Source organism: Lygodium microphyllum, chromosome 17 (genome assembly GCF_053477565.2).
Source record: "Lygodium microphyllum isolate KBCC chromosome 17, Lygodium_microphyllum_v1.1.10, whole genome shotgun sequence".
NCBI lineage: Eukaryota > Viridiplantae > Streptophyta > Polypodiopsida > Schizaeales > Lygodiaceae > Lygodium > Lygodium microphyllum.
Window position 1 is genome coordinate 68,756,594 of NC_141151.1, and position 27,664 is coordinate 68,784,257.

General features: G+C 43.8%; 1 protein-coding gene across 1 annotated transcript in view; it reads right to left on the reverse strand.

Annotated features, from left to right (window-relative positions):
- LOC148022006 (THO complex subunit 7A-like) overlaps positions 1-27,098 on the reverse strand; it is a 70,749-nt gene extending 43,651 nt beyond the window's left edge. Inside the window, exon 1 of the mRNA XM_087697564.1 lies at positions 26,578-27,098. Coding sequence (XP_087553690.1) covers positions 26,578-27,027 — 450 coding nt within the window. The 5' untranslated portion in view covers positions 27,028-27,098. The remainder of the gene's footprint in view (positions 1-26,577) is intronic.
- Positions 27,099-27,664: the final 566 nt, after the last annotated feature.

Genomic DNA, 27,664 nt, shown 5'->3' on the forward strand with positions numbered 1-27,664 from the left:
ATCACTAGAGGGCTGCCTTGCGTGTTCTTCAGTGTTTACAAGGGACTTGATCCTACGAGATCATGTATGGAGAGGGGATCACTCTTTCTAGATGAAGTGACTCAGATTGGGTGAGTGATGTGGATTCAAGATGATCCACTACATGATATGCTTTCTCCCTTGGATCGAGAGCTATCTCTTGGAGCAACAAGTAGCCTATTATGGCCCTTTCTTCTACAAAGGCCGAGTATCGAGCCTTATGTTTGACCACTATGGAGGCAGTTTAGCTCTGTCGTATGTTAGTGAAGATGGACTTTCCCTAGTCGAGACCTACGGAGCTACATGCCGACAACTAGAGTGCCCTAGCTCTAGCCAAGAACCCGATATTTCATGCTCGCACAAAGCACATTGAGGTTCAGTACCATTATGTTCACAAGCGGACCATTGATTTGAAGGTGGCGGTGGCCTATTGCCCCACCAAGGACAATGCAATCGATCTCTTCACAAAGCCTTTGCCCAAGGCTTCTTTCTTTCATCACATGAGGTTGTTGGGTCTTCAAACTCTCCCAAGATCTAAGAGCAGGAGTTAGCCTATCTATTTTAGTATGTCAGTCTGTCATCTCTTGGTTGTGAGCTTCTATCAAAGTCTAGCAAGAGACAGAGGAGCTCTCTCAATTCATTCAACATTTGTGTGTCTTTGTATTTCCTTCTCGGAAGGCAAGCAGCCCATTTTAGGGAATTTTTTGTAGGTCGGCCAAATTTACGGGCAATCGGTCAATTTTGGCTAGCCCACATTGTGGAAAGGGCACACATCCTGAGGACAAGTGTTGGTAGAAGTACCCCCATTTGAAGCCCAAGGAGAAAGATTCAAAGGCAAAAACAACTACGACAAAGACTATCTTTGTACATGTCTTTGTTGAGGATGATATAGCCCTTGCTTCTACTACTCATGCGAAGCCTTAACTCATGGATAGTGGCACTTCTTCTCACATGATGACCTTCAGGAAGGATTGACTTTAGGACATCCGTTCTATAGGGGGCACAACCACCATTGGTAACAACTCTATTGTTCCTGTTCGAGGCGTGGGAACTTTACTTTTATTCTTTGAGAGGTAGTCTTCTCCTGCCAGAGTTCTTTATGTACCGGATTTGGGCTTTAATCTATTGTCTGTCCATGGTCTTATACAGCTACGTATCCAAGTCATTTTTACCCAGGATGCAGTTACCGTGGAGGATACTTCTACAAGTGCAACTCTTTCGACAACTGCACAGGAGAGTGGGCTCTACAAACTCACAGCCTTAGCCGCACGAACTTTCCACGAGCTTGGGCTGCTTTGGCGTACTCATTATGGGCATCTTCATCTTGATGCGATACGGCAAGCTTCTCGGAAGAAGATGCTAGAGAGACTTCCCAATTTCCCTCCTCTTCACACTTTATGCCCTAGCTGCTTGAGGGACAAGCAGCATAGGCAACCTCACCCAAAAGTTGCCTCTAAGAGGGCTTCTTCACCACTAGAGTTAATACATACCAATCTTTGCGGAACTATGGGCATGGCCTCCTTTGGGAAGGCCAAGTACTTGATACTAATTATTGATGACTTCAATCGGTATGTGTGGCCTAACTTTCTTGAGTACAAGAGCGAGGCGTACTCCCGATTCTGCGAGTGGAAAATGTTTGCAAAGATGCAAACTACTTCCAAAGTCCGTTGCATATGAGCAGATCATGGTGGCGAGTTTACTTCTCACCTCTTTTCTCACTTTTGCAAGGACCACGACATTCAGATGGAGTATTTCCATCCGAACGCACCATCGGAGAATGGTATCGTGGAGCATGCGAATCGAACCATGCTGGAGATGGCCCGTTAGATGTTGGAGCTTAGGAGTCTTCCTCACTCTCTTTCGGGTGAGGCAATGGATGGCTGTTGCGGTTCACATCCACAAGCAATCTTCGACTTCTACTTTACAGGAAATGACCCTATATGAGGTCTTCTTTGGAAATAAGCCTTCCATGTCTCATTTTCGCATCTTCAAATGTGATGCTTTTGTCCATGTGGACAAGAAGTCGTGCTCTCAAGTAGGCAACGATACCATGTGAGAGTGCGCAATGGAACAAGGATCACGAACACACACACAGAGAGTGTAACCGGCCTGTTCACTGGAAAGGGTGGTAGTGTACAACCAAAAATATATAAATGCCTTCACCCAATTAACAATCGTCCACATTACCTGAACTTAAAGACACGAAATCAAGAAGACATACAGGAAGCTAGAATGCTCCTGTTGCCACAAAGACACCCTGTTGGCCCCTAAGTTAGGCGTCCCTTGCGGTATTTCTTTATTTTTAAAAAGAGAGAAAGTACAATGGGCTGTCTTTCACCTATTCTGGGTGAAATTTGGCAGCATAACAATACAATTACTGACCCAAAACAAATTGACCAAGAGGGAAAACTCTGCCCAAGTCTGAATCTTCTGGTTGGAGTGCAGAATTGACCATTTCAGCCTGCTATATTTACTGGTTCAGACCTGCAATTCTGCTGTAATTACTGGTTCAGACCTGTTCTGAAACCTATTTTCAGCTCATATTATTCCCTGCACTGTCCTGCATCATCTGGGCCAAGTGCCCCTTGATTCTGACATCAATTGGGCTCTGAAATCACCTTTGAACACTCCAGAATCAGTTCTGGTTTAGTGCTGTTCCAGACACCTGCTTGGTGAGGTTAACACCCTCACCTGTCCATGCTGGGAACTGCAAACAACTGCACCTGTTCCTGCTGGGAAAGGAGGTTCTTGCCTCATGCAAAAACAGCATATTCCACACAGTTGTACCTAAATCAGAAGAAAGGCCCTTGATTCTACAGCATAACCATACTGTCAGGGAGAGAAAGAGAGAGTAGAAAACAAGCTCAGCCCTTTGTGCATCATAGACAAGGTAGGCCAGCTCTCAAGAGCTCTCCATCTGCAGCTGTACCTCACAAATGAGCCCCTCTTCTGCCCCTCATGCATTGAAACTCGTTTTTGTGCTGCCCTCTTTCTCTCTTTTGGGAATTTATGCCCAAATTTTGACACATGGCATACATGTAACAATTTTCCTGTTTAAACCTTTCGGTCTAAAATTCTCCATCCTCGGTTCAAAATTCGACCTCGGCACAAACCAGAGGATTAATCCTCGTGCAAAAACGAAGATAATGACGCGAACAGATTCTAGGGTCCGAAAATAGTAACTCCCTAAATTTTAGGAGTTGCTTCCATTGCATCCCCACTAGTCTTCTGACCATCTTTACAGACTATAGCTACATCCAAATTTGTAATGTAGCTCAACTGAAAGTGAATTTCCACTGATGACCCCACATGGACTAATCTCTTGCAGATTTGTCCATCTTCACTTTGAACTAGTCTCTTCCAGGCTAGTTTTTTTCAACACACTTGTCCATATACACTTTCACAAGTCTCTTCCAGGCTTGTAAATCTACAGTGCCATCAGTCTCTTCCAGACTTATATTGGACCTTAACTGTCCAGCCTTGACTCACTAGACGTTCCTGTCCATTTCACATACTGGCCATGCAACTCAAGCGTTTAGATTTCAAGAGGGATCCTTCCAAAAAGAAAAACCAAATAAAATATGTAATAAAGAAATCAACAAAAAGGTAATAGTTGTCACTGTCTTGTGACAGAGAGAGAGAGAGAGAGAGAAAGCAAAAAATGAAAGAAGAAATATTGCACTAATTGAAATGAATGTTGAATACAATGATGTGGACTGATCAGTCTGTGCACACAGCCCAGAGCATCAATGAGGACACCAGATCAAGTTGGAATGAATGGTAGCATCAATGTCGAAGAGAAACGGGAGATAGAATGCTGAAATTTGTAGAGGAGAGTGTTATGAGTGACTGGGGGCTGCTATATATAGCCCCCCACCCCCCAAATCTGGCCAACCTACTAGCGGCCAGCCAGAACTGGTCGACTCGCCCTAAATCTGGCCGACCTACAAAAAACGCCCTAAAATCGGTTGTCTGCCTCCTGAGAAAAAAGTGACTCCTCTATCTCCTACTAGACTCTGACAAGAGCTCACAACTAAGAGATGACAGACTAGCATGCTAAAATAGACAAGCTAACAGAGACATGGCTGGGAGATGAGAAAAAATGCTGTAGAGAGAAATTTCAAAGTTTCATCAAGAGAAATGCTGAAAAACTACTATTTCCCTACTCAACCAACCATTGTTGGGACCTACAGCTTAGGACTGCCAAAAAGACTACTGCCCTCTCCTGTATGCTATCATCTGCACTAGAAGGACCTTTGGCTACTGTCACCTGCTCTTGGAGGACTCCAAACTACTGTCACATCCTGTGGGCTGATCTCTAGTGGCCGCAAATCACATCAACAACCTCTCCTTGCTCTCTAACAACCTCCTTCCCTCTCACAATGGTTGGAATAGACTTCCACCAGTCCCTAAAAACGTTTTTTCCAATTATATAGGAAAGTTTTGCCAAGTGACAGCCTTCTAATCCCATTTTCCAACATTATCCAGCTTATTAAATTAATTTTTAGAATATTGATTCTGAATATTAATTTAATAATTATTCTAGTGCTGAAAAAATTAATGTCACCAACCAATAATTAAATTGATCAATCCAATTTGTCTTTCATCTTTCAAGTATCCCTGAGCAATTATTACCCCTTAAACTGGTATTAATTAATTAATTAATTCCTAGTCTCTAATGTCACTACTCACATTAGTATTAGTGGCTAATAAATTGGTCCAAACCCAAATCTGACATCAAGAACCACCTAGTACTTGTCAAGCATGCTTATTACAACTTTTACCTTTGATACCCACTATATGCTTGGGCTCCTTGGCCTATTACCATGAAATAACTACCATGTGCATCACATGTGCTGAACAACATTGCACATTTAATTAATATCTTAATCAAATGTTATTGGCAAGATTCGAGCATCTTTAAATTTCACGTACTCATGACAGAAAGAATAACCCTAACCCTCACCCAATAAAACACTTTATCCTAACAAGTTCTTGCATAAGAAGTGCCATCCCCATCTTGGCTCGTAGGAGTTGTCCATCCCCGCTGACTAATAATAGATCCCTAGACTAATGGTAGCTCATTTTGGTGAAACTATCCGTCTAATGATATCGCAAGAGCTAAGCTATCTAGTACATGAGTATCATGCCTCCAAGATATTATCATCATATCCTAAGGAGATCAAAAGTGTATTTGAACAGAACAACACATGCATTGATCTTGCCCAATCTATAAAAGACAAGTATGCTAGCTTCTGCACAAGAGCATTGCTCTTTTGTTTTATCTAGGTAGTAAGGTGTATTTATAAATGCAAGTTGCAGGCTCCAATTTAGGGAAAGCTAACTACATGAACTGTAATTTCTACTTTAGAACTTGATCAAATTTCAAACCCCAAAAATGCTAAAATTTTCCAAGTTTGGAGGGCCATTGATACCATAGAAATGAAAAAACAACTCAACAATTCAAAATCAACTAGGATCGTTGATACTTTTGGGGTTACTTTGAAATGGTTTAATTTGACTACTTGGTAATATCTTGCAATTAAAACCCAAACTAAATTAACAAAGCCTTTGAAGCATACTTTTATTCATCAATCAATCATTCCAAGCTCAAAGTTTAATACAATACACCACTACAATATGGCCTATAAGAGTTGCTATTCTTCATGAAACCAACCTTTCTCTTCATAGAGGGTAGTAATGACCTCATTAAACAACAATTACAATAAGCATAAAATTCACATAAACTGAAAATACAAATGTTACTGCTTAATCTTGGACATTGAGCTACCTATTGGCCCTAGAACTTGGAACTCCTTGCTTTAGCTTGTATTGCAAATGGATGGAGTACAATTAAGATTCTTCAACCTCCTCCACTAATCCAAGTATCTCTTGCTATCATAAATGACCAGCAAACCCTTCAAATCAATTTGCCCCTTAATTGACTAGGGGATTGACCTTCACTCGTGCTCCTTGGGAAATAATTTAGCCCCAAATTCAATGATAGCTGGCTGGCCTCTTGAATCCTCTTAAAATACACTGATTTCGGCTCTGAAAATTCAAGTCTAAAGCCTTTAAATCTGGGTGCACTTTCCGAGGTGGTTGTCATATCCTAATTTCTACTATATATTATGGTTTACAACAAAGACCCACCCAGAATCTCCACCTCCAATGGCTAGATTGCTATAAAACTTGAGGCAAAGCTGAGAAATGGTAGAGAGAGAAAATTCAAATATTTGTCATAAGATTTTGGTGAAATTGAGCCACTAACCACGTTTTCCAACACCAAATGAATTCTCCAACAGCAAAGGGAGCATCAGAGGCTATAATCTTCAGGAGAAAGTGCATCAGCCACAATCACCAACTTCCCCTAGTCAAGAATATGCAACCGCCTTCACCAAAATGGTCTCCAATGGCTGACAAATGACCCCAAAAGCAAGCATCCACAGCCAAACCTCACTTTCCAACAGCTCAAAAATGCAAAAACAAGATTTCCTTCTCCCTTCAGCCCCAAATCAGCTTTCCGAAACTTTGCATACTCAAGTTTTGCCAAGTGACAACTTTTAAACTCAATTTTCAACGTTATATCCAACCCTAAAATTAATTTAATATTTATTTCTATGCCCAAAAAAAATCTAACCAGCTAACAATTAAATTGGCTAGGCCAATTTATCACTCAAGTGATCTTGAGCCCTCATTAGCCCGAAACTAGTGTTAATTAATTAATTAATGCCAATTTCCTAGTGTCATCACTACCACTAATGGCTAATTAAATGTTTTAGGCCAACTTCTAACACCCAATACCACCTAATACCCATTAAGCATAACGTATTACAACATTTGCCTTTGACACAAACTGATATCTCAAGGTCTCGGGTCCCATACTATGAAATAATCACATGCACTTCCCATGTCCAAGTCACATTTGCACACTTGATTAACTTTTAATCAACTGCTAAGGAAAGCAATAAAATTTCACATCCTTGTGACACCTCATGCAAAGGTTTCAAGGATTACACACACTGCTCCATTGAAGCACTGCAAAAGTTCCTTCCATTAGATATTGTATGCAATTGTTGTGCTGAAACTTGATGAGAATATTGTGAACACTATCGTGAATATGTAGGAGGCTGTTGTGTATATGGTTGTCTCTTAAGGTGTGAAGGCTACTATGGATATGCAAGAGGCTGTTGGATATATGGTTGTGCCTCTTGACCTCAAGATGTGTAGTACAGACCCCAACTGTTGCAATAGCCCTGACCTGCAGTTTGTGGACTGCTGCTCCTATCGAAAGCTTCACCCTGGTTATGCAATTATTGCCTGTATATACACCTTTGCTTCCTGTAAAGACAGGCCCTTCAGCTGCTCTCCTCCCTAACACTAAAACATCCCCATGTGCATGATATTTTGCATTTTGCCTACCAATCCAAGATGCATTTGCCCATACATTCCATGCATTTTGGGCTGCATACCAAACACAGTTGTACCATACATTCCAAAAGTACCAATATCATGACCAGCCAAAGTATATAACACAGATTTACCATCAAAATATCCCAGATGTCCCACATTTGGATGCAAGTTTCACTATCCAAAAGGCATAGTGTTTTGCATTTCCAAGATTCCCATCCATTTGAACCCATTTGTTCTTGTTGATTTTCAGTATTAACATACATTGAAATCCCAACTTCATTGACAAAACCAACATTTACAGCATACTACCCATGCTGAAGGCCAATACTAAGATTAGGCATTACATTATTTCCATTGTCTTCTAATGAGGCATCACCATGATGCGATTCTTCCCTGCTAGAAGAAGACATGCTGAATTTTACCATATTTGAGAGCAATTTAAAAGAATTGCTTGCAATTCTAGCTTGTAAAAAAGTGCTACAAGCCCATCTACTCGAGAGTTGATGGATCCCAACAATGAAACCTTGAAACCAGCCTTCCTTTTGACAAAAGGGTGGTGGAACCCATTCTGAGCTAGAATGCCCCATGAAATTGAGGCAAGATAACAACCAACTGACCCCAAAACAATGGCACCCCTTGCAATATTTCTTTTCACATCAACTCCAAATATCTTGTGGGGTGTCGCTCAACAGATTGATGCATCAATTTTCCAAAAGTTTGTCCCAACTAATTGCGTGGTAATATTCTCTTCTTAGCAATGTAAAGAATTTGTTGATTCATGCATGATACACAACAGTTGAACCGAATCTTTTCCTCAGTGTATAAAAGAAAGGGTCTCTTAAAGGGTTACAAAGTGGCACCTTTCCAAATTCTTAAATGGCACCAGTGATATGATGGGATTGAACCCTTGTCAAGCACCCCCATTTGACCTTCCCCTTGAAATCCTTGCAATCACCCTTGATAGCACTACAATATTATCAAAACCACCCATTGCCATTACTGAAATACATGCTAGAATTATAGTTAAACAACATGTGTATTTATAGCTTAACCATGCTCATGCCCTCTACATGTTTGAAATTCCAACCACTTAAACTAGTTACGATCCACATATATGAATCATAACCACTCTCAAAACCTTCGGAGATACATCCACATGACAAAACTCAACACCCTTCAGACCTTAGGCAAAGTAATGTATATACTCAACATAAACAATGCCTCACAGCAATGATGTACCACATGATATGCATATAAAGCATGCAACATACATCAACTATAAACTACATGTAACTCATGCAACTATACTTCTATTGCATCACCTACAAATATACATTACATGCCATCCATGTGTCTCATACATACCTTGTAAATATACATCACATATAAATGTGTGTTCCATATACTCCATACGTGTCAATAACCTTGCAAATGTATAATTTCATAGCCTAGGTGGAAACCATATACATCTATATACTAACTCACAATGACTAGCACACTACATAATGCTCCCGTGTTGAGCTAAAAATGCATTACAAACTAACTCGCTCTTTAAAATAGCCCCAAGCCATGTAAATTACCAATGGTTTTATTAAATAGTGCATGGTCCTAGAGAGTTTTTGAGCCCCATAATCAAAACCCTAATATGAGAGGATCCTTTTGAATCTATACAAGTTGTGTTGAGCTAAATCACCATTAGCTTTAATTAAACAAGCCCAAAACTCAAGTTAATTATTGAATTTTAACCATTCTTTTAAATTGGGAGCGGTTTGAGAGAGTTTCAATGTCCCACATATAAACCCTAATTTGGAAGGTCCCAAACTTTCTATAAATAGACAGCTTGCCCCCTATTCATTCAATCTCGCTTTTGCAAGTTTCAAGCATGTCAAAAGATGGCGTATCAACAAAACAATAGGGTTTGCATGAAGAAACACAAAGTGAACTTTGATGAATGGAATGATGAAGATCTCGATCATGGAGTGAATATGATATAAGGAAACAAGGGTGTAGTAGCACAAGGAAGATTATGAAGACAGCCATGAACCACAAATCACAATGTCCTCCTAAAGGGGTATGAGCGTAGTGGAGAGGCTAGAGAGAAGAGGTGACGGGCTGAATGAATTAGTTGTATAATGAGTGACAGAGGCAACCTATAAATAGGCAAGAGACTATCTAGGGTGGCGCCCAGAGGGAGGACGTCAGCTCTCTAGGGTGGCACTGAATCCCTTTTTGGGGCTGTCCACTGTGAAACCCTAAACGCAAAACTACAGGCAAAGGGTTTCTCAACACCCCCTCTTAGGCCCAAAAAGGGGAAGAAGTGCATGTAGTAGGTGCCACTTGGACAATGTCCCTCATGGGAAAATTGTTCGCTTGCCCAAGCGCCCTAGTACAAAGATGATGAAAACATGCAATGCATAGGAGGAATGTTGGACTTTGTGTGGTGCCGAGACCCATTAGGATATGCCCATACTCGATCTCGAGAGTTGGCTCCATGTTGACCAAGGGACGAAGAAGATCCACCCTGTAATCTGAGAATACCACTTGAAAGGAGACCTTTGAAGATAGTCATGAGACTAGATGAGTTGTAGAACCCGAAACTCAACCTCGAGAGAGAAGCCGCTAGCTCTGTGACTCCATGTTGGAAGGAATACAAAGGCCTAGCCACCAAGTCATTGCTGAAGACCCAAGGGCCCTAATCTAGATAGATTCTCTAGAGGAAATGACTACTCAAAGGAGAGCCACTCCTCAAAAGTAAAAGGTGGTGGTGGAGGAAAAACATCAAGGCACATAGCATCCCTCTCTGAATAGGAAGGAGAAGTAGGAGCCCCCTTTGAAGCCGAAGAAAATCCTCCTCTGAATCCCAATCTGAGAGAGAGAGGAAATCCAACCACTCATGATTCACGTACTGCAAAGCATCCGATGACAAAGGAAGTGCCGATAGTTGTGTCAAAGAAGGTATCTGGGGCTCGGAAGAAGCAACTGGAAAGCACCTAGAAGTGGCCTCTCGAACCTAAGTGAAAGAGGGTAGGGAAGAAGGAGGCTTAGGAAGAGCCAAGGGTGGGGAATAGTCATAGGCGCAAGGAGAGTGGATTGTGGAGGAAATGTGGGCCGTGGAAGCCACTATACCCGAAAGTGAGTGGGGGAAACCTCCACGCAACGGGGTGGTCTCCGAGAAGGCTTATCACCTCGTAAGGTCTTAGAGCCATCGTGTGCGCGAAAGGACTTAGTGCACATCGGTTGCGGCTTATTGCCTTGAGCATAATACTCTAATATTGGATACAGAACGATCTTTGTAGCCCAAAAAGAAGAGGGGGCAGGAATGCCACGTGGGAGACGCATATACTCTGGGGAGGTGGGGAGCAAAGATCGAAGTCGACAAGCATCGGTGGAATGACTGTTCTTGCCGCAGTAGAAACACCCAATAAACTCGTTATCTGTTGGTAAAGAAGCCATGGGTACCAATGTGCCTTGCTGAAGAAGAAAGAGGTCAGCCACGAACCATGAATCGCAATGTCCATCTCAAGGGCTGGAAGTGAGCTACCAACTACGAACACAGCTTGTAGTAAACCAGGAGGAGCTGCAGCAGTCAAGGATGAGCCGCCAACAGTCAGGGAACAGCTGCCAGTAGACTGGCTGATCAAAGAGGCCGCCAACAAATTGGCTAAGCCACCAACAACAAGGAGGAGCAGCCAGTTGCAAAGAACAGCTACCAACAAATTGGCTAAGCAAAGAACAACTGCCAACAAACTAGCTGAGCCACGGGGAGAAAACACCAAGTTACAAAGAACAGTCGCCAACAGATTGGCTAAGCAAAGAACAACCACTAGTAGACTGGCTAAGCTGCCAACAGCAAGGAGTAGGTGTTGAAATACCGCCAAGAGCAGCAAAAGAGCTGCTAGTAGTAAATGCAATAAAGGGGAAGTGGAGGCAGTAGCAACAACTATCATGAGGACATGTATTTTTGAAACCTCACTTAACATGTGGATTAATTTTTAATCACATGATTAAGTAAATGTTGCACATGTGAGGTACAATTGGGGTTAGAGTAAATTTATGAGGCCGAGGCCCGAGAAAATCATGGGATGTGAAAGACAAAAGTTGTTATAAGTTATGTTGCACACATACTTGGTGGTATCTGATGTCAATTGTTGGCCTAGGTCATTCATTTGGCCATAAGTGTCAATTGGTGACATTAGAGATGTAATATTTAATCGTACGTAACGCCAATCTAATGGTCAAAGATAGCGCAGAAAGACTCGAGAGTGGAAGATACCTAGCCAATTTAATTATTGGCCAGTTAAATTGTTTTTCTAGGCACCGAAATAATTATTAGATTAATTTTCAATAATTACTGAAAATTAATATTTAATGATGGATAATGTTGGAAAGACCGTTAGGGAAGGTTGCCACATGGCGAACTTGCCCATACAGGCTGATAAAAGGCTGATGAAGAGGAAAAACGAGATCATTCTTGCTGTAGCAAATGTGGGAGAGCTATGAGCAACCATGGCCAACCTATTTTCAGCCATTGCAACCAACCACGAGTGAGTTTTGAGAAGGCAATTGCAATTTCGGACCCTCCACAACTAGCAATTGCATCCAGGTACAAGGTGACAGGTGATTTGGATATCTCAAACTGTAGGTGACAGCATTTAATGCTGTTGTGGCAAGGCAGCTGCTGCATTTGACTGATTTTCAGTCATTCTTCGCAGCAAAACTCTAAATTTTATCTCTACATCTTTCTCTCTCATCTCCCAACCATTTCACAGCCTTGCTCCAAAGATCACAACATTTGGACCCTTGGAAGCTAAGAAATTATAAATTTTTCTACTCTAAATCCTAATTTACTGCAAAAATTAGGGTTTAGCAACAACGTCAGAAAGCGTGCCAAAAATTGGAAGCTCCAAGACTTGGATTTTTCAGGGCTGAAGGTGAATTTCAGCTAAATTCGTGTGGAGGACTAGCCAAGTATTGAACTTGGGGCATCTCCATCATCTATGAAGTGGGTGAAGGCCAATTAAGTGCCTGAATCAAGGGGCAAATCAGATTGAAAACTTGCTGGTCACTTTGGACAGCAAGGGGAGTTTGGATTGCAAAGGGGATCGGGAGAATCCCATTGTAAATCAACTTCTCCTTTAAATAAAGCTAAAGAAATACCGAAAGGGGCGTCAATTTTGGAGCCAATAGGGTGTGCATTGTCCAAGATCAATAGGTAAATTTTATTTTCAGATTTGCATTTATTGTTTGCTGCTATAATTAGGTTGTAATCAAGGATTTACCACCCATCCACAGAAGGAAGGCTGGCTTCAGCAGCCCTGAATGCAAGCTGAAAAACAGCAAATGTAGAAGGGAGCAGCCGCAAATTAGGATGTTGATGCAACGGAAAAAAGAGAGAAGTGAATGCTGAACCTGCCACTGATCTTTGCCTTCACTAGAGTGGAGGAAAGAAAAATTCTATTCATGTAAATATCCATCTGTGTGCATCTATCCCTTTTCAGTCTTTGGAGTGGCCGACTCTAGATCCACTATATTCGTGGCATTGTACACGGAAGTCTCGAAGGCAATCTCTAGCTTGCATATCTTTTTATCCTCTCCACATATCCACCATAGATACTTCCTCCACCTCACCTATTTCCTTCGTCATCAACACACAATAGTGGTTGGGATAGGCTTGTCTGTTTTGTAAAGGTCTTGGAGCAAACCATCCCTATTTCCCCTTGGAACACTATTACTCAATCAAGTGAAAACTTGTTTGAAACCCTCATTTAATGATAAATCTTTAGAAAAACAAAACAAACCCTCGCAAAAAAAAAGGTAGTCCATTGTGTTTCCATCCACCTTCGTAGGACTTAGTAGTCCACTACTCAATCGATGAGCACCCTTTGTCCAATACTCTGTCCTCTCTGGGGTGAATACTTGGGCTCCCTTGATAAGATAATCATCGCCTCTGTAATCTCGATAGGTCACTAGGCAACCAACATGCACCCTTTGCCCGATGCCCTAAATACTTTGGGATGGAATACCTAGGGCAAAAGAAAAGAAAAGGACTTCCACTTGTTTGTAACCCTTTTTGACTCTAGTCTTGGGCCTATGAGGGGGTAAGAGGGGGTGTTGAGCTAAATTACCATCAACTTTGATTAAACAGCCCCAAAGCTCTCAAGTTACTTAATAAATTTTAACCGTTCTTTTAAATCGGGAGTGATCAAGAGAGATTCAAAGTCCCATATGTAAACCCTAATTTGGGAGGCCCCAAACTTTCTATCAATAGACAGCCTACACTCCCATTTAGTCAATCTAGTTTTTGCAAGTTTTAGGAGCTCTAGCTTTACTACCTACACCCCGTTTGCAAAGGACATCTCAACCGAGGCTACCTAACATTCTATATTCATCAGGCACTTGTTTCCAACCTCCATCGTGCAATCCACACCTTCCACTATTGCAATTACTACATCTGTTGCATCGTCTACTGTTGGCAACTTGCAGCATTGATTCATTCACTTCGGGCTTCTCTTTCTTCTCTGTGTGTTTTTGTGTTTTTGCATTTTGCGTTTTACATTTTGAGTTTTGAGGTTTTGCATTTTGCATTTAGGGTTTGAGTATTGCACGTCATTGTCTAAGTCTTTGTGTTTAGTATGGTTGTACTTCCTATATTTCCTTGGTGCAAACCCTAGCATATCTTCACAGTACTACATGATACTCATGTAAAGCATATAGTAATTGCACGTGTAACTAATGCAATTGTACTTCTCTTGAATCACTTGCAAATGAGCATTGCATGCCATTGAAAGATCCTTTGAGCGAGCAACATAATGTAGCTTGGCAAGAGTGGGTAACTTGTATTGAACAATGATCGCAATTTTGACATAATTATCATCTGTGAAGATTTATATAGCCTTCTTGAACTAACCTAACAAATCAATGACCTATAATTTTTCAAACAAGTTTGAAATAAACAATCTATTCCTCCAATCCATAACACAAGGAGAGCAGCTAGGTCCACTTGATTGTCAACATGCTACTTTCACAAATTTGCAATACAAAGCATAGATTTACAGCAAAATGTAGTAAGACAAGGGCTATGGGAACATTGAAATGAGGGAATTTAAGGAAAGAAAAGGTGGAATATTGAGCTAAAACATGCTTTACACCTGATTAGCACTTTTAAACAACCCCAAAACACGCTTAATTAATGAAAAATGCAAATTTGGTACGTAGTTCAACAGAGCTTCAATGGTCCCCCAAAACCCTGAGTTTTGGGGCACCCTTCAACATCTATAAATAAACAAGCTGCCCATCATTCAATCTTATCCTTTTGGGCAAGTTTCTCACTCTACCATGCAAATTTCAACCATCAACCACCTACCATCTGCTGTCTAGCCATCGCCGACTACAGCCCATCAATATCCAAGCTACTTGTTTTCAGCCATCGCCCTATTGTTTGGAGGTCTCCATCTGCTACGCCATCATAGCACTTGATTAGTCTGCGTTTTCAACATCCGATGCCAAGCAACACGCTGCTACTATCCCTCCCAATAGGGACTTCTGCAGTACTTGCGTCTTTGCTGACCAACAGGCCATCGACATGAGGAAACACCTCTTCGGTTATTCCCTAACAATTCTCTGCCTTGGTTGATGAGTTTTCAACCTTCCTCTAGTGGTAGACTACTGTGTTTACTAGATTTCAGTCTCTAACTCTACTATGTTTTGGTGACCAACCTGTTGCCCTTCACTATTCAGCACACTCTCATCTCCAACTGATAGTTACTGCACCTGGGATCCATCTCCGGTAGACGTCACTCTCCAACACTGCATTGCTTTGTCCTTGTGCATTCTATACAATCTTACATTCATTTACAACATTCATTGACTTCAAAGTTTCTTCTCTCTATGTTTGTCTCTCGGTTGGAGTTTTAAGTTTTTGTGTTTTGGGTTTAGGGTTTGAGTTTTGCTTCTCTGTCTAAGTCTTTGTATTTCACTGTTGGTCATAGATGTTGTGTTTCCTCAATGCAAACCCTAGCATATCTTCACATGGAACACGTAAAAAGATAGCAAACATTGAAAAAGATCAAATTAAAAGAGGAAACTGCAAAAAATGCAAACTGAAATGGCATCATCACCTTGCAAGCTGTTACAACAACATGGCAATCCTCTACCTTAGATTGCAAGCAGCTGACTGTTAGAGATCATAGCCTGTTTAGGCAGCTGCACAGTCAGCAGCAGCAGTCGGACCAGCAGCTGCAGTCGGACTGTGCAGTCGGACTGCCACGTGGCAGTCCGACTGCCTGCAGCCGTTTTTACCAGGCTGCGCCCTATTTCTGGCGCCCCGTTCTAGGTGGTTTTTCGCCTATTTATTGTCGACGACTTCAGCAGTCTACCTATTCTTCTCTGTCGCAGATTACAGACCCGTGCCGTGCAGATTTCTGTCTCTGTTCACAGATTTCAGACAGCAGACAGTGCAGACTGCAGCAGACTTCGAGGTGGACAGCAGGTCGCATCGTCGAGGTGGAGACACGCAGTCCAGCGCACTGCGCCCGTGTACATCTTTGTATTCAGCATTCTTTATACAGCAGATCTTCATTGTACACTGTCCCTTTCTCTCCCTTTTTCTCTCTGCGTTCTCTCTCTCTCAGTCCTACGCTTCCGCACCGCTGCACTCTGACATGGTATCAGAGCAGTGTTTGAGGGCTGACTGAGCGCAGAATCAACCTGAAGAGGAGTTTCCATCGCGACACAAATTTGCGTTTTTTGCATTTAAGGGCAGACAGGAGGGCTGCGCCTTGGAACAAGGCTGAAACGAGTGTGGGCGCACAGGAAAGGAGTACAGGTGGTGGATTTACTGCTGTTTACTGCTGTTTGACGCGGAGAAAGTTTGAGTTTTCAACCTAAAAGTGCAGGTTTTGCTTTTTCATCGCCTCCGGCGGGTGAAGAAGCTTCGAGACGCGGAAGAGCCTTAGCAGGCTGAGTTTACTCAGTCAGAGGGGGCTGCTTTTGCGTTTGAGAAGGCATTGCAGGTGAAGATGTCTACAGAGATGGACTTGGAGTTCCAGGCGATTATGGACCGGAAGGTGCCTGTCTTACCGGCTCTTCCTACAAATCAGAAGCTCGACGGCGACAACTACCGCATTTGGCGCATTATGATGTTGGCCATTCTTGAGTCCTATGATTTGGCGGAGTTGGTACAGGAAGATATTGACCGGCCTTCGGTAAGAGATGAGTCCAAACTCTCTTCCGATGCTCGTGCGGAGTTGGCCAGGGCCCAGTCTCATTGGGACAAACTGAATGCTAGGATTCGATCCTTTCTCTTTCTATCATGCACTACAGCCGTGATCGCTCACATCGAGCACTTGACGGTGGCTCGTGAGATATGGCTGGAGCTTGATCAAATGTACAATCGGATGACCCTGATGAAGAGGGTTTCTTTGGAGGTACAGATGCGGACCTTGTCCGTCAATAAGTCTTCTTCGCTAAGGGAACACATTAACAAGCTAAGGCAGCTACAGATGCAGGTTTAGAATGCGGGGAAGCCAATTTCCTCCGAAGACATGGCGATCACACTCTTGTCCCAGTTGCCGCCACGATTCGGTACATTTTACTCTGCCCTTATTGCTTCGGGGCGAGAGTCTACTCTTCGGTGGGAAGAGTTGGTTCCTATGGTCTTGGACCAAGAGGAACAGTTAAAGGGACAGAATGCTTCCAAGACGGAGGCGTTGACAGGTTAAGCCTCTCAGAAGAAGGGGAAGGACCAAAAGAAGAAGAAGGGGGATAACAAGTCCAAGAAGGACAAGGAGAAGGACAAGGACAAAGACTCCACATGCCATATTTGTGGAAAGACTGGCCATTGGAAGAAGGATTGCCCTGACAAAGACTCGAAGGACACCAAGAAGAAGGAAACCAAGGATTCTGGAGCGGTGGCTGCACCCTCATTAGCTGCATTTCTACATCTAGTTGTCATTGAGGACGCTTCACCGAATGCTTCTGATGCTGCGATGGCGGCTCCCCAATCTCGAGAGTGGATTATTGATAGTGGTGCCTCACGGCACATGACTCCTTCATCAGATGGTGTTGCCCAGCTGCGACCTTCGCGTGGGCAGGTTCTCATTGGAGACAGCTCTTCAGTTTCTATTGCAGGTCGGGGTAAGATGCAGCTTATTCCGGATGGACGAGGTGGCACCCATACCTCAGAGGTTTTGCATGTACCAGGATTAGGGTACCATCTCCTTTTAGTTCATAAGATTTGCTCCCTTGGTCTTTTGGTGGAATTTGACAGTTCTACTGTGCGAGTCCTTGATCGTGAATCGAGGAAGGTTCTATCATCTGGATATGAGGAGAACGGCATTTACAAACTGAAGTCTTCCACTGCCCTCTCTTCTCTTCTTCTTACCTCACAGTCACAGTCTGAATTATGGCATGCTCGGTTTGGTCACCTGAACTATGACTATCTTTGGAAGGCGTCACGTGGACAGCTTGTTCGAGGGTTGCCGGATATAGTGGTGAGCCAGCATCCATGTGTCTCCTGCATACGGGGGAAGCAGCATCGGGATGCCATTCCCCACACAGCTTCGCGGCGGTCTACTTCACCGATGGAGCTAGTATCTACGGATCTATGTGGCCCTATGAGGAATGAGTCCCTGCATGGGAGCTCTACTTCATGCTGATCGTAGATGACTATAGCAGGATGATATGGGCCTATTTTTTGACACTAAAATCAGAAGCTTTCTCGCACTTCAAGGATTGGCTTCTCTTTGAGGAGAACCGATCAGGCCGGAAGTTGAAGACCTTGCAATCCAACAAGGGAGGTGAATTTGTGTCTAATGAATTTGCTCGGTTTTGTGCAGATAGAGGAATTCACCAGGAGTTTGCCAATACCAATACTCCTCAAGAAAATGGTATTCTAGAACGGAAGAACCGCAGTGTGATCGAGATGGCGCGCACCATGATGGAGCACCGACAGACCCCTCAGGTTCTGTGGGCCGAGGCTGTGGCTACTGCAGTCCACATCCTTAATCGATCCCCTACTTCGGCCGTGGAAGGGATGACTCCATTTGAGGCTTATTTTGGGACGAAGCCAGATGTTTCTTACTTTCGGGTCTTTGGGTGTGATGCCTATGTTCACATTCCCAAGGCTCACCGTGACAAATTTGAAGCGGCTTCCCGAAAACAGGTATTTGTTGGCTATAGCTCTCAGTCCCAAGGCTACCGACTGTATGATCCCGTCAAGCGGGATGTATATACTAGCCGTGATGTGCGGTTTGTGGAGGTTCCGACTTCTTCAACGGGTGAGGAGCATCCCGTTCTTGGAGATCCAGGGGAGAGTTTGGCTCCTTCTACAGTTCCACTGGAGCCTGTGCCGTTTGATTATGATTCTGTTTCTGACACAGTGTCTACTGTTCCACCGGATCCTTCTGAGGAGTTACCACCGGTGGACATTCCAGAGTCTTCTACTGATGGAGAACGACGAGGGGAGGTTCGGCCTCCTCCTCGCTGGGCCCGTGACACACTCCGTGATTCAGGGATCGAGGGGGTTCCTGAGGAGTGGGGACCGCAGGATGGTCCGCGGCGGTCACGGAGGCACCAGGCGCATTCTTCGGAGCTTGTGTGCTCCAATTATTGTTTGATGTCCCGAGTTATGCAGGATCGAGAGCCCACCTCCGTGAAGGAGGCTTTACAGTCCGCCCCATGGAAGAAAGCTATGGAAGCTGAGTTGGAGGCTATTGAGAGGAATGGCACTTGGTCACTTGTGCCACGCCCCCCGAAGAAGAAGGTGATTGGAGTCAAGTGGGTCTTCAAGACCAAATATCTCAGTGATGGTACTTTGGATAAGCACAAGGCTCGCCTTGTTGCTAAGGGTTTTGCCCAGCGCCCAGGGATTGACTGTCATGACACCTTTGCCCCTACAGCTCGTATGGCAACCATTAGAGCTGTTCTTGCTTTGGCTGGCCATAGGAGATGGCCTGTTTATCAGTTGGATGTGAAGTCGGCCTTCCTGAATGGTGATTTGAAGGAGGAGATCTACGTTGAGCAGCCTCCTGGCTTTGGTCTTCAGATGGGAAAGTCTACAGGTTGAAGAAGGCCCTGTATGGTCTCAAGCAGGCCCCGCAAGCTTGGAACGAGAAGATTGATTCGTTCCTCCAGACTCAGTTGGGATATCGGCGGTCCAAGACCGATCCGCAGCTGTATGTTCACACTTCCGAGGATGGTTGTGTGCTGTTTGTATTATATGTTGATGATTTGATTGTCACAGGTGATGATGCACAGCAGGTCAAGGAGACAAAGTCAGCTTTACATCGGACGTTCGAGATGACGGATTTGGGGCTACTCCATTTCTTTTTAGGCCATGAGATTTATCAGTCTCAAAGGGGGATCTTTCTCTCCCAACAGAGATATGTACAGGAGCTCTTGGTGACTTTTGAGATGGAAGATTGTCGGGCCCTCTCTACTCCTATGGATCCGAACTGGAAGGCCACTTCCCATTCAGCTTCTCCTTTGGCGGATGCTTCCCGCTATCGACAGTTGATAGGGTCTTTGATTTGGCTTCTCAACACGAGGGTTGATCTATGTTTTGCTGTTGGGCTCTTGGCAGGGTTCATGAGTGAACCTCAGACGGTGCATTGGCAGGCTGCTCAGAGGATACTTCGGTATCTAAGGGGGACGTCTAATTTGGGGATTCATTACCCCGCAGGGACAGATGGGTCAAATCTTGTACTTGCAGGTTGGAGCGACTTGGATTGGGCTGGTGACGTGGACCACAGACGGTCTACAACAGGTTACTGCTTTACTTTGGGTGCAGGTGTTATTTCATGGAGTAGCAAGAAGCAGCCCACGGTAGCCCTTTCGTCTACTGAGGCGGAGTATCGGGCCGCATCTTCCACCACATGCGAGGTTGTGTGGCTTCGGAGATTGTTGGAGGAGCTTGGGTGCCCCCAGACTCGTCCTACATTGCTGCGATGTGACAATGAGAGTTGCATTGCCTTGGCAAGGAATCCTGTTTTTCATGCCCGGACGAAGCACATTGAGATCCAGTACTACTTCATCAGCGAAAAGCTTCTAGATGAGACCATCACTGTGGAGTATTGCAAGACGGAGGATAATCTTGCGGATTTGTTTACGAAGGCGCTTCCTCAGGCTCTACTTCGGCAACATTCCCGATCCCTCAGGCTTCTGCCCTGTCCAGGCTCTGAGAGGGGGTGTTAGAGATCATAGCCTGTTTAGGCAGCTGCACAGTCAGCAGCAGCAGTCGGACCAGCAGCTGCAGTTGGACTGTGCAGTCGGACTGCCACGTGGCAGTCCGACTGCCTGCAGCCGTTTTTACCAGGCTGCGCCCTATTTCTGGCGCCCCGTTCTAGGTGGTTTTTCGCCTATTTATTGTCGACGACTTCAGCAGTCTACCTATTCTTCTCTGTCGCAGATTACAGACCCGTGCCGTGCAGATTTCTGTCTCTGTTCACAGATTTCAGACAGCAGACAGTGCAGACTGCAGCAGACTTCGAGGTGGACAGCAGGTCGCATCGTCGAGGTGGAGACACGCAGTCCAGCGCACTACGCCCGTGTATATCTTTGTATTCAGCATTCTTTATACAGCAGATCTTCATTGTACATTGTCTCTTTCTCTCCCTTTTTCTCTCTGCGTTCTCTCTCTCTCAGTCCTACGCTTCCGCACCGCTGCACTCTGACAGACCTCAAATGGACTTGGCTCGTCATTGAGCACCTCAACCTTGGACTGCAAGCAATTGACCTCAAGTGGGCTGGGCTAGTCATTGAACACCTCAATCCGCACAAAAAAGGAATGTCATGAAATAGAACACTTGTAGACTACAAAAACACAACTGTTTTTACTGCCATAAACACATATCAAAGGGTCTAGATGTGTTGTGCTAGTGACAACACAATATCTAAAGACTTCTTTTGCAAATACGAGTCCACAGTGCAACATTGCATGCATCCCATGAATAGCAATCAATCACTTTCCACCTGAGCTTGAATGAAAAGAATAGGGTTGTGGAGCTAAAAATGCATTACAAACTGATTAGCTCTTTACAACAGCCCCAAAACATGTAAATTACCAAAAGTTTCACGAAACAATGAATGGTCCTATAGAGAGTTTCTATGTCCCATAAGCAAAACCCTAACTTGTAAGGATCCTTCTACATCTATAAATAGCACATCCCTTGTCTTGCAAGTTTCACCCATGAGCTCTCCCTCCAAATGTTATCCAATCCATTGCGACTATTGCCATGTCATCACTAGTCCCTAGAGCCTTATCCACTGTTGTCTGTCAGAAGTGGAGCAGCGGTGGAAGCATAAACATGTGCTGAAATAAACTGCTGAAACACAAGACAAAAAGAGAAAAGAAAGAACACGATACAGATGAGAACTCAGATGTATGCACGGGAAATGGAATCCATATATCTGAACACGAGACAGTCGCATACAAGAGTAAGTCACTGGCTGCGTGGGCACTGGCACTGGCTCCTCTCTCCACAGAGTCTGCAGATGGTGAAGATGAAGTGACTGACTGAGGAGGAGCCACTGAGTATAAATAGGCTGAAAAAGTGGGGAGCAGTAATGCTGGTCGGACAGCATTTAATGCTGGCCGACTGGTGCATAAAATGCCCCAATGGCATAAAATGCCACACCAGAAAAAAACCTAAAATACCTAATAAAAATGCCCAGCCCAGATCAAGCTCAAACTCACACATGAGCTGACAAATACTCTGCTAACACCCTCTCTCAGATCATGAGTGATCTGATACAATACAATAGTACAATGAAAAGGGATCAGAAACTATACAACATAGAACCACCAAGTAGAACCATGGATACCCAAGCAGTGGGTGATCAAGCCACCACCAAGGTGCCTCGGAGAGAACCTGATGTCGATGTCGATCGTACCAAACACCTGAAAATAGAGAAGATCATAGCATGTCTCTGTGTCCATCATCAATGTCTCGCAGGAGCATACAAGACCATCCTGTCAAAAATGCCTCTGAACATAGGTGACCATGGAGTCCCCGCCTTTGGCCAGACCGCCAAAGTGTCCCCTCATGTGAGCTCCAGACGAAAGCCTCCCGCTCTCTGTCAGATAACCAGCTCATCATGAACCTGGATGTCAATCCCAGCTCCAAGATTTGATACCGCCAGACTGAAGTCGATGCGTCAGGGACGTCCCTCTCTGGAACCTGTGCACCTGTATAAAAATATAGATGAGGCGCGGCTGCCCCATCTGAACACCCGCTCACACTCCCTCTCTGGCACAAGAGAGTCGTGAGGGATGACCTCATCACCACCACTAGAAAGCAGCCGAGGAAGGGGCCACCAAGCCCTTCCCGCGATCCGAAGAAGAGGATCCCTTCCGCGCCTGGGACTTCACCTTGGTCGGAGGATCGGAGTCGGAGTCTGATGAAGGAGAGGACTCATCGGTAGAGTCATCATCCCGCTTCGTCGTCTGCTCCTCCTTCCTGGAAGCCGCTAACTTCTTGCAGTCCTTCCGCAAATGTCCCTTCTTGCCACAGTGGTAACACTGGGCCTTCGACTTCTTCTTCCCATCACCCCTCTCTGAAGCTACATAAGCCTCACCTCCATAATGTGCCGGAAGCCGCCCCTGTAATCTCAAGGATGCCTCATGCTCAAGAAGCATCAAGGTCATATGTGTAAAACTGACAGGAGTCGATGATGTCTGCGCCCGCAAAGCATTGGCCAATCCATCAAACTCCGGGGGGAGCTTGTAGAGGACCGTCCCAACGAGATGCACAAACCAAGCTTTCATGACAGCACTCCATGTGAGATAATCAGGTCCATGTAACTTATCATCAGTGGAAGTGCACGGAGGAGCCATATGGAGAGGATAAGAAGAGAAGTAGAGAAGAGATGGAATTTAGAGAGAAAACAGCCCCAAAACAGGTCGCCTGGCTGCGACAGCAGTCGTCTGATCAGCAGGGGTACAAAACAGTCCTGAAATCAGCAAGAAAACACAGCAGAAACACAAATCCTGAAAACTGATACCATGTCAGAAGTGGAGCAGCGGTGGAAGCATAAACATGTGCTGAAACAAATTGCTGAAACACAAGACAAAAAGAGAAAAGAAAGAACACGATACAGATGAGAACTCAGATGTATGCACGGCAAATGGAATCCATATATCTGAACACGAGACGGTCGCATACAAGAGTAAGTCACTGGCTGCGTGGGCACTGGCTGCGTGGGCACTGGCACTGGCTCCTCTCTCCACAGAGTCTGCAGATGGTGAAGATGAAGTGACTGACTGAGGAGGAGCCACTGAGTATAAATAGGCTGAAAAAGTGGGGAGCAATAATGCTGGTCGGACAGCATTTAATGCTGGCCAACTGGTGCATAAAATGCCCCAATGGCATAAAATGCCACACCAGAAAAAAACCTAAAATACCTAATAAAAATGCCCAGCCCAGATCAAGCTCAAACTCACACATGAGCTGACAAATACTCTGCTAACATTGTCGCCCTGCTGTCCAAACACTTCCAATGCATGAAACAACTTGTGTTAACTACAATGCAAGCCCATGGGCCATGTAACATTATATTCACCTTCCTCTATTGTTGCCGAGTTGCTTGCAGCCTCTAGCAATCAACTATCATCATCTTCAAGCAATAACATTGTTGTGTTTACTAGTTTCAACCCTAGAGACTATTGCATTTTGGTCTCTAGCTTGTGGCCTTCCAACTACCACAACACTGTTGTCAACATATTTGACAAGTGTATCCTTGATATGTCCTCTTGTTGATGAAAAGAGAAGCCCATGTATAATATGTCCCACTCTAAGGTGTCTCATTGACACTCCTTTTGTAAGCCTATAAAAGACTATATTTATTGATGAATCTATTTTTTGATTTTTGATACACTCTCTTCAATATGGCTCGTTGTTGCTAACATCCACATTAAGTTCTTCCTTTTGCCACAAGCATTGCATGTCAAGAGGAACGTAAGAGGCTTTGAATTCAAGCATGCTCTTGGCACTTGTCGTATATGGCAAGTTTGAGACAACAAACAAATTTTGGTAAACCTCAAGCTTGCCCCACCAAAGCACAAAAGTAGAAATCACGTGCACCACAAAGAAGCCCATGATTATTTCATGTGTTTATAGCTCAAATCCTTCTAGATTCTTCTTCCACTATTCATTGTAGCAAACACATGTTTGTTGTTCCAATCATGTGGAATCAAAGTGACAAGGAATACATTGACAATCTTTATATGATTATTTTGTTCACTTTCAAAATCATCAAGGCAAATATGCTTCCAAATTCTTCTTCGATTGCTCACTATAGAACACATGTCTATTGATCCAATATTGTGGAATCAAAATGATAGAGCACATTCACAATCTTTGTTTAATTATATTGCCTCTTTCAAAATAAAATGCCTAGCTAGCCCAAGGGAGCATCCTTAAGATTAAGCCCTTTGTGTGATGTCAATTACAATTTTCCTTTGTGCAATGACATGCATTCTTCATTTTGGTATCTAATAAAATAATATTTGAGTATTTTCTAAAATGACAAACTATTTGAAAGGTCTTATTTGAGTTCTATCTCAATTTTTACCTCTTGGATACTTCTCATAGCTGAAGTGATTTTAATGAACAACTTGAACTAATAAAGTCTAAGTCATGGGTTACTTAAAATGGTAAATTTGTACAAGGTTGTTTCAAAGCATGCTTTCTTACCAAAATTTTAGCTAAAGCAACACATTCATAACAAAGGTTTTGCTCAAAGTACAATGGGGGAGGCTCAAAATTTGTCTGAGCTGAAACAAACTTCTTAGTTCTCAAGATATATCACCAATCCTTTCCTAGTAGAAATTTGTCAATTCATGTGTTCAAAGATTCACCTTGCCTTGGAATAAAACCAACACCCAAGCTCATATATATTTAATCAAGAAATTGTACACTGAAAAATAATGAAAGTTAAGACACGTGCATACTTAAGCATGAGTAAGCTAGAAAAATACTTAAGCGTAGGCCAAAAGCAATCTAGACAATGCTCAACCTCAAGGTCTAATCCACCACTGATTAGACTTGGCTTCAATTTACCTAGACCAAATCAAATTGATCATGAATCCTTTGTGGATTTGCAAATAGTTCTTTCCGTTAGCAAATTATGGAGTTCATTTGTGAGTCACCATGATTTGTGCTAGGCATATTTGTTTTTCAATCATGATTAGGGCTGCATTATTTGCACCTCTATTATGTGGCCGACCAGCCTGATTTACAGCTGACCTGATTATTTTATTTCCCATTTTCTAGGCTGGCCAACCTGCTTACATTTTGGGCCTATATATAGGATGGAGCTTTCTCCTCCTCAAACATCATCATCAACATACTCCATTACTTGCAAGTCCTCTTGGAGAGAGGGAGCCAGTGCCAATGCCCACTCAGCCAATGACTCACTATTGTCTAGTATAGTCTCGTCTTGGTATATGAATTCCATTTCCTGAGCATTCTTCTTCTCAACTCTTTTGCAGTGTCCATTTTTCTTTGTAGCCTCTCTCTTCTCTCACACTTCCATCACTACACCCACTTCTTGTACTTTCATTTACCAAATTGTATTTAGACTATTAAATGACATTTAGAAATTTTCTTGACAACATAATAAGGAGTCTTTGGCAAAGATTTCATTATGAGCAAAAAGTATAAAAATTTTGCACTACATCGAGGGAAACCTCAATGTTAAATACTGGGTAGACTAGATTAAAGTTAAGTTCTAAAAACCTTAGTACACCTGAATCATTCAAGTAATTCAACATGGGTACCAAAAGTTATAAACTTCCTACATTTGTAGACCTTGCTTGTACCCTGCCGGATGACTGGTAAGATTATGCCTCTTAAGTTCCTTAAAGCGGCTTTTAATAAAATCTCATGAACACACGATACATGAACACTGTCTTGCTCTCTCTTGTGATGTGCTGGTAATAATCGTGCAAGGACTGTAAGCTAGCTTATAAGAATATACGAGAAGTTGTGTGAAATGATACCTCCAGAATTTGCTGCCAAGGGTCTATTTGGCAGACATATAAAGACCTATGAGGGACAATTTTGAAATGATACTCGTACAATGTTTTGGCAAAGCTCTTTCAAAGAGTACTATACTTGCAAGCCTAGCAGACAAACTGTGCAATGATACCTGTACAATTTGTTGGCAGAGCTCGTTCTGCAACTCTTTGAAATTCTCCTGCTCACGCCTATTGGCATCAATGACTACCTTGGTCTTTTGGAGTGGAAGCTCGAAAGTACTGAGTTCCTGCAGGAAGGACTTGTACAGCTTCTCGCAATCGGCGAGGTTATCGGCCTCCTTCTCGATCTCGGTAGCGAAAACGACGAACTTGCGGAGCAGTTTCTTGAGGGGGGGCTCCCCCCGGGTTGTGGTGGTTCTGGTAAGGAGGCGCTGTCTGATGACGGCATCGTCCTCGGTAGGGCCAATGGCGTAGTGGACGGAGACCTCCTCTCTCCCTGCGGGGGCCTTCCTCCGCTTGGCTGACGGCTGGGGGGCCTGAGAGGCTGGTGCAGCCCTTGAGGATGGCTGTGTGCCGGATGCAGCAGCCCCGCTACTTGTTGAGGCGACCTCCATAGCCATTGCATCACAAGAGAGGCATTCCCCGCCTGGTTATTACGAGTCGTAATTTTTGGCCGGCCTGGTAGGATGTTGATAGGCGGCATTTTGTCATACTAGATAAATTTTAAAAACCAGTATTTTGTATTTGATTTACGAGACCATGTCACCCTAGACGAGATTTTTGAAAATAAAACATATTTCTTTCTTAAGGATATGGAGTGGAAATCAGCATCCACGAGAAACTTTTGATAATAGATACTAATGTCTAGGCCACTTCACAATAGTTATCACGTGAAGCAAAGTTACCATGTGCTTTGCTTCCCTCACTTCCCCCCCCCCCCCCAACACACACACACACTCTCTCTCTCGCTGCCCTCCCTACCCTACCTTCCCTCCCTGCCCCGCCCATCCCTGCCTCTCGACCTTGCACTACCCTAACCTGGCACTACCCTCTCCCCCTGCCTTGCTGCAACCTTGTCCTAGCCCCACTCTGCCCTAACTCATTTTACCCCTTTGCTAACCCTACCCCTACCCCACCCCTATCCTACCCCACCTTGCCCTGCCCCAGCCTTGCTTAGGTTATGACATCTCTACTTGACCTATCACAACTTACTACCCCCATGGACTTGTCACTTGGTCCTATTGTCCTCGCCCTGGA